The sequence below is a fragment of the Camelus dromedarius genome, chromosome 9 (genome assembly GCF_036321535.1).
Source record: "Camelus dromedarius isolate mCamDro1 chromosome 9, mCamDro1.pat, whole genome shotgun sequence".
NCBI lineage: Eukaryota > Metazoa > Chordata > Mammalia > Artiodactyla > Camelidae > Camelus > Camelus dromedarius.
In genome coordinates, this window is record NC_087444.1 from 13,994,253 (window position 1) to 14,007,329 (window position 13,077).

The window sequence follows — 13,077 nt, forward strand, 5'->3', positions numbered from 1 at the left end:
CAAGTCATTATCAGAATAGTCTACATATTTTTTTATCATTTCTCTCCCTAATCTATAATCAGGAATATAAATTCAGACTTTTTCTGCTTGACTTTAAGGACTTCACTGTTTTTTTTTTTACCTTATTTTCACTACTTGTAAAACCAACACAAATTCAACCCTCCCATTCTATTTTTTTCAGTCTGTTGATTATCCCCTGTAGATCATGGTAATTTTCACTTTTTTTTTTCCTTTCTTGAGCTGTTTCCCTTAATTTACATGGTATCTCCTTCCACTTAGGCCCATGCTTTCCTTCAGGCCCATCTCAAAAGTTTAGTGTTATGAGTTGCACAGAGAGATATTAAAATGTTTTAAATAATTGATTTCTTCTGTTTTTCAGCAAGTTGTTCATCTTAACTTAGCAGAAGATTGCATGAGTAAGTTCAAGCCTAATATAGAAAAGCTCTGCAAAACTGAACAGGTATGTGCAGTGTCAGAAATACCTATATTCATGATAGATTTTCAGAATGAACTCTGTAAAGTAAAACCTAACTTTTTGCTCAGTACAGTGCACTGAAAGGAGACTCACCCACTCGGTATTTAATACATCATTCCCTACCAACATTAACAAGTAGCTGTACAGTATCACAGAAAGCAGTCCCTCCTAATCTGTGATTATGCATTTTTGGTTTAATGGGATGATTTAAGTGTTTGGAGCATTATTTCAGGGTAGCATTGTTGGCAGGTCTTTTTCAATGGGTACGGCATTTAACGTAGCATCCTGCAGAGTACTGTGTACGCACATTTAACTACAGGCTCCTCTATAATGCCAAAACTGTTTAGATCACTGCTGTCTAATAGACATAGAATGCAAGTCATATGGAATTTTAAATATTCTAGAAGTCACATTAAAAGGGTAAAAAGACAAACTACTATGTATAAAATACGTAAGATACAAAGGTATATTGTACAGTGCAGAGAATATGGCCAATATTTTATAGTAACTTTAAATGAAGTATGAGCTATAAAAATATTGAATCACTGTTTTGTACACCTGAAACATAACATTGTAAATCAACTATACTTGAATAAAAAAATAAGACTGAAACATAAGAAAAAGAAACAAAAAGGTAAAAAGAAATGAGTGTAGTTAATTTTAATAATATATTTGCTTTAACCCAGTATATCCAAAATGTTATCATATTATGTAATCAATATTTTTAAATTACTGAAATATTTTACTTTTTTTATGCGTAAATCCTCAAAATCTGGTTTTTTAACTCATCTTAATTCAGACTAGACACATTTCAGGTGCTCAGTAGCCACATGTGGCTCGTGTCTACCTTTTAGCACAGGTATAGATTAATGATTTTCTTCTTTGAATTATTTTTTGTCTTTTTTTACATTTTGTGCAATAATGTTTATAAGTGTTGCTCACATTTTCTTGTGAAAAGTCACCAATGTTCCATTAAAATTTGGCAAGATTTAGTAATAGATATTTTTAACTGAAAAATGAATTTGGATTATGGACTCCTGACTATATTTCATTTTCATTAAGGACCTGGCACTTGGAACTGATGCAGAAGGACAGAAAGTCAAAGATTCTATGCGAGTACTCCTTCCAGTTCTCCTCAACAAAAATCATGATAACTATGATAAAATAAGAGCGATCCTACTTTATATTTTCAGTATTAATGGTAATGGAGACTGTTTATTTTCATGAATATATTAAAGTACTTAGCTCTAAAATCATTTTATACTAAGTGGTTTACTACTTATCCTAAGAGAATTTTGGAAATTTCAAAAGTCATTGGTCAAGATATGTAAACTGGGGGAGGGTACAGCTCCAGTGATAGCATCCCTAGTACTTCTTCTAAAAATACATAAATAAGTTAAACTAATTACCTCCCCCCAACAACAACAACAAAGATATGTAAACTGACTATACTTGAATAAGAATATATATTTAAAAGAAATATAAACTTGGTTAAGATGGATAGAAGAAAAATGTGAAATTGGGTGAAGGCTTAAGAGTGTATAATTTAAATGTTTACTTAAAAAAGAAAAAAAAAAAGCCTTATTCATGGGTACTACCTAAAACCTAGAAATGATTGTGGTAGCAGTTATGTAACTGTGTACTCATATTTTTACTTATCTAAGGAACTACAGAAGAAAACTTGGACAGGTTGATCCAGAATGTAAAGTTAGAAAATGAGAGCGACATGATTCGTAACTGGAGTTACCTGGGTGTTCCCATTGTCCCTCCAGTAAGAAATCTCACATTCTGTATATACTTATATATATGCACGTGTGGTTGTTTGCATTGAGTGTTTTCTTATGTGGAAATCTATGTGGACAGTCTTCTTAATTTTACTCTGTAGATTTGGTAAGTAAAATAATGTTATTTTCTTCTCCATATCTGAGTAATTTGGACAAGTACATTTTTCTAGTGAATTTGTATCTTACAGCTGCTGTTACAATTTGCTATTTTTGCTTTTCTTTTTATGATTCATTTATAGCAATATTTGAAAGAACTCTAGTTAGAAGCTCACTCCATCCCATCAAGTTTTATACAAGCGCTTGGGAGTAAATGTATATTCTGATACTATCATAAATTTTATCATTAATGTGCAAAGTTCTGTGAAGTTATGTGACCACACCTGAATTCAGATTTCTTGAGTAGGCATTTCCACTCTTCAAGTCAAATGCAACATAGTATTTGTGAAAAATTAAATATCTTTGTTAGAAAACTTAGTAAGAGAGTACCACTAAATAAAATTACTGATTTTTAATTTTTTTCCTCTAATTACATTAGTCTCAACAAGGCAAACCATTAAGAAAGGATCGATCTGCAGAAGAAACCTTTCAACTCTCCCGATGGACACCTTTTATCAAAGATATTTTGGAGGTAAAATTCATTAAATTTTGCTTATATCCGAAGTGCCTTTCTGTAGAATATCTTTTACTTTTTGTATATTTATCTGTCAGTCAATGTTCAATATCTATGGGTCAGGAATTTTTTTTTTGTAATTCTGGGAGGGTTCACAGAAGAAGGCCATATCTTGTGTCAAGGGAGGAGAGGAATCTTAAAGTTTCTCTTCTTTAAGACTGCAAACTCACACAACTGACCGTCTCAAAATAAATTTAAAAAATAAGAACACACATGCTTTATGAAAAAAAAACTGCATTCAACAAAATGACATTTGCTTATGACCACTACTAGAAAGTCATACTCCTGTATTCTTAAAAATGTGTTTGTGATTAAAATGTAAACCTCGCTATAGTTTGCTATTATAGTCAACACATGGTTAATGTTTTTAGTACTGTTGCTTTTAGAAAACAATACTCAATTATAGGAAGTTAGAAAATGAACTAATAAAAATCATATTATGAGCTCAATAAAGTCACGGCACTGAATCTTCAGTCATAATCAGATAGTTCTATTTATTCTAATTTTCCTTTGACTTAAACTTTAATTTCTACTTTCTTTTGGAAACTAATTGTGTACAGTTTATTCCTATGATTTTTCTGTTTTGCTTGACTGATTTTATGTCATTCACACGTGCTTAATCATAGATGAAAAGTTTAAAGAATTTAGACTTCTTTCCTGCAACATGAGATTTTTTTTCCCCTTACCCATAACAAGGATGTAGAACTAAGTAGTTTTTCTCTGCTAGTATTTTTTTTTTTAATTTTGGGGGTAATTAGGTTTATTTATTTATTTTTAAATGGGGGTGCTGGGGATTGAACCCAGAACTTCCTGCATGCAAAGCATGCATTCTACCAGTGAGCTATACCCTCCCTCCTTCTTTGCTAGTACTTTTAAAATAGGAATGGGCTTTCTCAAACCCTTTTATAAGGATTTGCATGTTAAATTCGGAAAATCCACCTTTAGTTCAGTAGCAATCTAAGACTTTCAGAGTTTCTCCTGAAAATTGGTTTCTTTGCATCTTGCAGTCTTACTGAAATATTCTCGGACTGCTGAATACCTTGTGCCCATTTTTACTTATTGATACCACTTGTATTACCATGCTGTAAAGCAGTGCTTTCCAAACTTTTCTGATCATGCACACTTAACCATAATGAATGTGATCATAAGCCTATAGTATGTGACTATTTATAAACTATATAAATGCTGTACTCATTAAACATTGTATATACTATATGTGTATATACACACACACACACACACACATAAATACCTCATAACATATTAAGCCTAAGAAGAAGGAAAAATTTTTAAATGAAATAAAAAGGAAAACTTCTCTTATCTCATTGGCTTGTCTTCAGTATGAGTAGGCCAGGGTGCACATCTGTTTTAGAACCACTGCTGTGACGGGCAAGGCCTGGACCTGGTATCCTGCGAGGTCTGTCAGGACTAAGATGGTATTTAGAAACCCCTAGCACTCTGTAGAGGTAAAGGTCCTGATAAAGTACCTGGAATTCTCAAACCAATGTGGGAACTCTCCAGTGAAGGAATGTAGGCATGCAATAAATATTTGTTTAATAAGTAAATGATTGCATTAATTTTGTAGTAGGTAAGATTTGTGAATTTCAAAGAGAGGGCTAACCTTACTTTATTAAATATTTATATATCCTTACGTTCCTTAATTGTAAACATAAGGGTTGAGTTTTCTGTAAAACAAACAAAACAAAAATCCTGAAATGTACAATATTTTCTTGATGGTTTTAACTCTTTTCTTCCCTAGGATGCCATTGATAATAGATTAGATTCAAAAGAATGGCCATATTGTTCCCAGTGTCCAGCAGTGTGGAATGGCTCAGGAGCTGTCAGGTAAAACCTATGAATCAGTCAGTGAAATTTTCAGTATATTACAGACTAATCATTGAAATGGTACACAGGCATTTCTATATTGACAACTCTCCTCGAAGCATATAGTCACTTAAAAGACAGTTTTTCTTTAACTATAACCTGTTTTAAATGAGTCCAGATAAGCAATATGAAAATGTTCTTTATTGTAAAAAAATATTTTTATGAAACTAGAAAAGAGTTTCTCCCTTCATTTTTTTTCCTTCACATAAGCAGAGTACATAATCCTTCTTGATGATTTTTTGGTGATAAAATATTTGAAACATTCAGGAAGCTGTAGAGAATATTATAAGGCATGCCCTATACTTAGTGCCCAGCTTAACAAATGAATCATTATAAATACAATTCAAGCTTCCTATGTATATCACTATGATTTTTATTATTCACCCTTTCTTCACTATCCTGAATTTGGTGTTTATCATTCACCTTTATATCTTTATTATATATTTTCTGCATATATTTGTACTCTAAACAATGTATAGAGTTGTGTTTTGCAGGATTTTTTCTCATGATCTTTGGCTTTTAGCAGTTTAACTATGATGTGTGTAGATGGAGTTCTTTTTGTGTATATTTTACCTGGAGTTGAGTTTCTTGGATCTGCAAGTTCATACTTTTCATCAAATTTTGGAAAGTTTTCAGTTATTTCTTCAAAAAAAATTTTACACGCATTTCTATCTCCCTCTTCTCCTTTTGAAACTCCATTAAACATATACTGGAGCATTTGACATTGTCTCTTGGGTCACTGAGGCTCTGTTTACCTTTCTTCTACCTCTTTTATTTCTGTTCTTCAGATATACTGATATCCATTGATCCATCTTCAGTTTTTTGATTCTTTCTTCTGACATTTCAAATCCGCTGTTGAGCCCATCTCGTGATTTTTTTCATTTCAGTTATTGTACTTTTCACATTTTGAATTTCTATTTGGTTTTTTTTTAGTTTCCATTTCTCTTTTGACATTCCCCATTGGTTAGCTTATTGTTAATATAGTTTTCTTTAATTATTTGATCATGTTTATAATAGCTTTTTTGAAGTTTGCTAAATCCAACATCTGGATTTACTCAGGGTCAGTTTCTGTTGACTGCTTATTTTCCAAAGTGTGAATCACACTTTACTGTTTTCTTACATATCTACTAATTTTTGGTTGAAAATTGGGTCTTTTACATACTGTATTATAACAATGCAAAACTGTATTTTGTTTTAGTAACTTGTATGGACTTAAGCTGTGGGATCGTTCTCCCTTGCAGTGTAGCCACTAATGTCATTGCAGAAGTTTTTAATTTTAACTTTAATTTTTCAGCTTGGCTCTTAGTGGTTGCCCTGTGTCTGTGTAGAGGCCAGCCAGTTATCTGGGCAGAGGTTGTGTTTAGACAGCTCAAGCCTGTAAACCTTCCACCTTCTGCTCAAGCTGCATGTGGGTTAAGAAATGCATTACAAGTCACAGTCAGTTCTTGAGTCCTCTCCCAGCCCCTTTCTCTTCTTTTCCTCTCTCTTTTTTTTTTTTTTTTGGCCTTTCTGTGGCTTCCCCTGGCACATGCATAATTTGGCAGTCAGCTCAAGTTGTGGGGGGAGCTTGTCTTTGTCTTCTTTGGCTTTCTTACTTTCAGGATTTCCCCTTTAAAATTCTGGCTCATGTGCAGCCTATCCCATACTAGGACCAAGATGTTGTGCTGCCAGAGCTGCAGGTCTTCCTGCACTAAACTGGGTCCACCATTTTTAACCAGCAAAGCTTCAGGAGTTTGCACTCCCTTTGCTCCCTGCCTTGAATCAAGTCTTCCACCTCAGGCAGTGAAGGTGGTGGTTTTCTCAAGTCAGTATAAAGTGATAATTTTTACTGACTGAGTTTGAGGAACAGTGGGGGTTGGGGGCAGCCTCAGGCTAGAAGGTTACATAGTCACCTGGACCATTCTTACTGATATATTAGCATATATTTAAGAGTAAATACTTCTGCTGGGGAGGGAATAGCTCAGTGGTAGAGAGATCCTGAGTTCAGTCCCCAGTACCTCCACTAAAATAAATAAATAAAAACCTAATTACCTCCCCCTGCCTCCAAAAAAAAGAGTAAATGCTTCTCAATTTGTTGTTTACCCATGGTTGATTTCCAAGTGACCTGACATGGTTTTTCCCCTACAGTTTCACCCAGGTTTATACTTGTTTTCTTGGAGGGGAATCTTCTGACTGACTGATTCCACCATAACCACAAGTTCTCTATGATTGTGTTTTTAATCTTAATATAAATGGTGTCATATTATGTATGTCCTCCTGCAACTTGCTTTTTTAATTTCCCTCAACGTTATGTTTGTGAAATTTATCCCAGATTGGTACATGTGTAAATTTTCACTGCTGGTTGGTACATTCTTACATGAATATCACAGTTTATTCATGAATTTTCCATACAATGGAAATTTAGGCTGTGACAAAACTGGCCTCATTACAAACAGTGTGCAGTGAGCATTCTTGTACATTTACGTATGTTTGAGTATTTCTCTAGGGTGCATCTCTTGGACTGAGGACTCTTTCTTTAGTTTTATTTTTCCCTTTTCTCCTAGTTTGGAATTGATATAGCCTATTTATACTTTTGTAGCAATTATCCTTAGAATTTTAGTACACTTCTTGACTCAACAAAGTCTGAGATGAGTTAGTATCTTTCCCCTCCTCATGAACAGTACAGAACCTTAGAACGACTTAATTCCAACCACACACCCCTTAAATGTTACCTTAATTCTTGATTGTTTTCAGCCTTATATCTGTTTCACTTCCCAAATTAATGATGATCATTATTACTATTTTTAGTTGTATGTACATGTTAACCAGTTACATTGTGTATCACTTCTGCTTGCATCGCCTTTTTTGGGCTCAGTCACTTTCTTTTCTGAAATAAATCCTTAGACGTTTCTTCACTATGGGTCCATTTGGTGGTAGGGTCTGTATGGTTTTTGTCTGAAAATACGTTCATCATGTTGCTGTTCTTACATGATAGCTTTGAATGTCTAGGCTCGGGGTAATTTTCATTTAATGCTTTGAGATGTTATTCTGCTGTTTCTTGGTTTCTATTTTAGCTCCTGTGAAGATGTGTGTATGGGAGTGGAGTGTTTTCTGTCAGTTTTGTCATACTTTTGTAGATAATTTGTCTTTTCTCTCTGATTGCTTTTGGCCGTTGGTATTCTGTACATTTCTTACGCTCTCTCTACCTCAGGATTTATTTTTATTCTTTTTCTTGGGATTCAGTGTGTTTCCCAAAAGTTGAGGTTTCATATCTTCCATAAATTCTTCGAATATTGCCACTTTTACAATTTTGGATTTGTTGGGACATAACATTTTATCTTCATGCCCTTTAATCTCTCAAGCCTTAACATTTCTTTTACTTGTATTTCATTCTGGATATTTTTCTTTGTATTTAGTTTTCAATTCTTTAGTTCTCTCTTAAATTTGTGCCTAATCTGCTGAGTAAGCTTTCCTTTTTTTTTTTTTTTTTTTTTTTTTAGTTTCTGTGTTCACTGACTTTATTTTATACGCTTGGACTTTTTTGTTCTTATTTTGTCATGCTTTCTGTTCTACTTTATTATCATTTATTATTTTAAGCATACTTAATTTTAGTCTGTTTTTTAATAAATCCAACATCTGACATTCTTTGGGGTCTAATTTGACTGCTCTTCATTTCTGCAGACATTTATGATTGCTTATTTCCTCATGTGTTTCATAATTTTGGATTCTGAGCTTATTTCAGTAGCTAGGGTTGAGAATGGGGACCTCCAGAGATGTTCTGCATTTGCTTCTGTCAGGATTAGAGATTTTTTTCTTTTATGTGTTAATTTCTCAGTTGGGGTTCCCCAGACCATGTGAAATAGTATCAATTAGAACTCTCTCACAAGACTGGCCTGTGTTGAATTATCAAAGAAGCATCTTCATCATCTCCCCTTGCTTTTGAGGGTGTCCTGACCTTATACAGGGATGTCAACTCCCCATCCGTACCCTGTATGATACCCAAGGCTTTGTCTCCTATGTTTATTAAACAGGGAAATACCCAGGCCCCTTGTTTGCTAAAACGAGACTAACACTCCATAAGGCAGACGAAGCTTCCCCTCAGTTTACCACTCTAGTTTTTAGTTTCCTTTTTACTGCTGCTGACCTTTGGAGATTGCTCTTGTTTACTTTCAGCTACACTTTTAAAAAGATGTTTGCTCTTATTTTAACCAGTGCTTCTAGGTGCTTTGTAGAGTGAGATTTTCAGGATACAGAGATTTAATCATTATTTATGTGTCTTTCAAAGTGTAAAACACTAGTACAGTCTTACACATGTACGTGAAACAAATTAAATGTAATCCTGTTGTCCTAAAATTGCTGTTCAGAAGTTTAGAAATTGTTAGAACCACATAATTGTTTTAAGCAGTATTACTGCCTTTTCTTTTGCTTTCTTACTTTATTTTGCTCTCTTTGAAAGTTTTTAAACCAAAGTTGCACTTGTAGTATGTCTTTGACTTATTTTGTTTGGGAACCAAGAGTGTAGCTTGTTCTGTTTCATCTTTCAAAACTAGTTACTAAGTCTCTACTTTTTCTATCTCCCTTCTCATTCCTTAAGATAGCAGATGGAAATTATCATCCGAAAGCCTAGACTGAGAACATTATTTAATATTTACCATGATGTCCTATATTGCAGGGTCTTAGAGGTCGTCTGGATTATGGTTTCTGAAGTGGGTAATGAGATGAAATATCAGATTTTAATTTTTACACTAGAAAAGGGAAAAATTAAGTTTTATTAGTATATACTAGTACACATATATAATTTATAAATGAACATATATTTTAAATAGATGTACATAAGTGTTTATGTTAAAATATTTACTTTTCAAATAAAACCTCAAAATTTTTACCGGTGGGTTACAGGAACAGAAAAAGTGATTTCTATGATCTAGAGCAGTGCTACCCAACAGAACTTTCTTGGAATGCTGGAAATATCCCATATCTGCCCTGTCCTATATGGTTACTAGCCACATGTAGCTGTTGAGCATTTGGTATGTGGTTAGTGTGACTGAGGAATTGGATTGTTAATTTTAGTTCATTTAAATTTAAATAGCCTCATGTGCTAGTGGCTGCCCTCTTAGTGCAGATCTAGAGCAGCCTAAGGAGGGGATGTGGTAGAAGTAATGGCTTCTATTTACCTACTGCTTTCCTGGTACCAGATTCCATACTTAGTATATTCTGAACATTATTTCTTTTAATCTTGAAAATAACCCTGGAGGTTTAGACAGAGGTTAAGTAACTTGCTGAAAGAAGCAGAAACAGAGTTGAAATGCAAGTCACTCTCATTTTTAAAGGCATTATTGAAGTCTAATTGACTTCATAATATTGCACATGTTCAGGGTGTACAGCTTGATGTTTTGATACGTATACATTGTGAAATGATCACCACAAACTAATTATATACCCATCACCTCCACATAGTTACCATTTTCTTCCTTTTTTTCTGTCTTCCTTTCTTTTCTCTATTATTCTTTTTTGTGTCAAGAAGACAATTTAAGATCTATCCTCTTAGCAAATTTCAAGTATACAGTACAGTTTTGTTAACCACAGTCACCATGCTGTACATTAGATCTCCAGAACTTACTCATCTTGCATAATTGAAACTTTGTGTCCTTTGACCAAAATTGCCTCATTTCTCTCTCCCCTTATTCCCTGGCAACCAACATTCTATTCTCTGCATCTATAAATTTGACTATTTTAGATTTCATGTGTAAGTGAGATCATGCAGTACTTGTCTTTCTCAGTCTGACTTACTTCACTTAGCATAATGCCCTCCAGGTTCATTCATGTTACAAATGGAAGAATTTCCTTTTTTAAGGCTGAATAATATTCCATTGTATGTATACACTGTTTTTTCATCCATCTGTTCATTGACAGACGTGTAGGTTGTTTCCATACCCTTGACTACTGTGAATAATGCTGCAGTGAACATGGGAGTGCAGATGTGTCTTCAATATCTCCTGGCATCATACTTTACTGAGTTCCAGCAAGGGGTGTCCCGGTATCACATCAGCTCCAAATTAGTAACTGTGCCTCCACCAACCCCCTTAATGTCTTTAAAACCATGTTGTTTCAGTGCCACTTTCCTCCCCCCATTTTTAATTTCAAGAAGTGATAGACTTTTCACATTTATTATGTCTTTATCTGAAATAAATAAGGCAGGGCATTAGCTCCATTTTGTAAGTAAAAGTGAGCTCTAGTTTATAGATAAAAAGCTGAGCTAGATTACAAGCGATTTGTCCAAAATCTCTATAAGATGAAAATTAAACTTGAAGTGGGACTGTCCTGCCTAATTCTTGGTGCTCCAATCATACCATGGTTAAGTCTTTTCCTTACATCAGTGCAGTTGCTGCCAGATTTGAGTTTGCTTGAGGTAAGTTCTTTAAAGAGACTCTTTAAAAGCAGTGTGTTAGGCTCTTTTAAAAGCAATATGGCTTTGGAAATATTTTTAATATTTTGGTGTTTATTTTTTAGTGCTCGCCAGAAACCCAGAGCTAATTATTTAGAGGATCGAAAAAATGGGTCTAAGCTGATTGTTTTTGTAATTGGAGGAATTACATACTCTGAAATGCGTTGTGCTTATGAAGTTTCTCAGGCATATAAATCCTGTGAAGTTATTATTGGTAAGACTTGTATTTTTCTCTTTTCTGTTTTTTTAAACAAACTCTAAATGCAGTAATATATATGCAAAACTTTATCTTGTAATTTACGTTTAGGACTAAATTGTTGACTGCAAAAAAACCTTTTTGAAATCATAGTGTATTTTATCTGACGTACCAGAGTTTTTCCTCCTGGTTGACCTTTATGATGATTTTTTTCTATTCAAATTCTGATTTTCAGAGAGTGAGCTTCAGAAATATAATATTCTTTAAATATTATTAAATATATCCTTTAAAATATTACATTCTGTCCTTTTCATGCTCTCATCATTAAATAATTTTTAAAACATAAATGCACTTCTACTACAGAAATACTTGGAAATTTTTTGTGGCTATGGACCTGACATTGGCAAGGCCTATATGAAATTTAGTTTTAAGAATTTCAGTCAAGGCCACTGATACCTAAACTTTTCTGACCCACAGAGATGCAGCATTTGTACACCAAGCCTTGATCTGCAGCACTGCTTAATAGTTCTCTGGGACCAAAGTTACAGTGACTGGTCCTGTTCTGTAAGGAGGACAGACTAACCTCCATTTTTATTCATTAGTATATCAATATATAGCACAAAGTGGACACAGCATGAGGAATGGGGAGTGTTTCTAAAGGGTTACTGAGCACACACAATGAAGAAGAAAGCTTGAAATACTGTAGTATAAGCAGGTTGTAGGGAGGAGTCCTGTAGAAATTTTAAGTTGCCCCAGACTACTGCGCTTTGCATATGTAATGAAGGATGGGACAATATAGTTAGCCGAGGAAAATTGATTTAACTGCTGGCCTCTGAAAACTTATTTTTTCCTCTACCAGGTTCCACGCATATTTTAACACCCAAAAAGCTGTTGGATGATATAAAGATGCTGAATAAACCTAAGGATAAAGTCTCCTTTATTAAAGATGAATAGCATTTTGGTGGAGGGAGGGATTTGGAGATTCGTATTAATTTCTTCAGCTAAAATAGATTGAGACATTGTTGCTATCATGTAATTTAAACAATGTAAATATTTTAAGGAATAATAACTTTTCAAATATATTTCTTAAGGGATTGTTTATGATTATATATCATTGGATTTACCAATTTTAACTTAAATATTGTTGCTGCTTTGTAGATGATAAGAAGAAATGTTAAAATGCTTTCTAAAAGGAAATATTTTCAGCTTTGGAACAGAATATATTAGAGTTGTGGGTAATTTTTCACAGCCACTTATGTATATACTAATTACTTGTTAGATACTTATCTGTCTTACGCTGAAGTATAGTTTTTTGGGAAAGAATGATTTTAAATGAAAAAGGTTATAAAAGTAAAAACTGTAAACGTGTATGTATTATAGAATGATTTCCTACAAGTACAGTTTTTCTTTCAACAGAATTCATAATTTCTTTTATTTGTAAAATAATTCAGTTATTAATAGAAATAGAGTGATTTCACAGTGTATACTGTCTTGCTAGATACATCTAAAGAGCATAGTTTTATATATAATTTTGAAATCATGTATGGTTAAAGTAGAAAACAAAAAATAATCATGGACATTCTAAGAGAAAATAAATACATAGTTACAAAAATTATCTTTGTTCTTTTGTGGGGAGGAAGGGAA

The 13,077-nt window shown here is 33.6% G+C and overlaps 1 protein-coding gene across 2 annotated transcripts in view; it reads left to right on the plus strand.

Moving 5' to 3' along the window:
• Positions 1-13,045, plus strand: part of STXBP3 (syntaxin binding protein 3) — a 47,063-nt gene extending 34,018 nt beyond the window's left edge. For both annotated transcript variants that reach the window (XM_031457721.2, XM_031457722.2), the window contains 7 exons: positions 380-460; positions 1,538-1,676; positions 2,140-2,246; positions 2,795-2,887; positions 4,689-4,774; positions 11,303-11,451; positions 12,293-13,045. In XM_031457721.2, coding sequence (XP_031313581.1) covers positions 380-460; positions 1,538-1,676; positions 2,140-2,246; positions 2,795-2,887; positions 4,689-4,774; positions 11,303-11,451; positions 12,293-12,387 — 750 coding nt within the window. In that variant the 3' untranslated portion in view covers positions 12,388-13,045. The remainder of the gene's footprint in view (positions 1-379; positions 461-1,537; positions 1,677-2,139; positions 2,247-2,794; positions 2,888-4,688; positions 4,775-11,302; positions 11,452-12,292) is intronic.
• Positions 13,046-13,077: the final 32 nt, after the last annotated feature.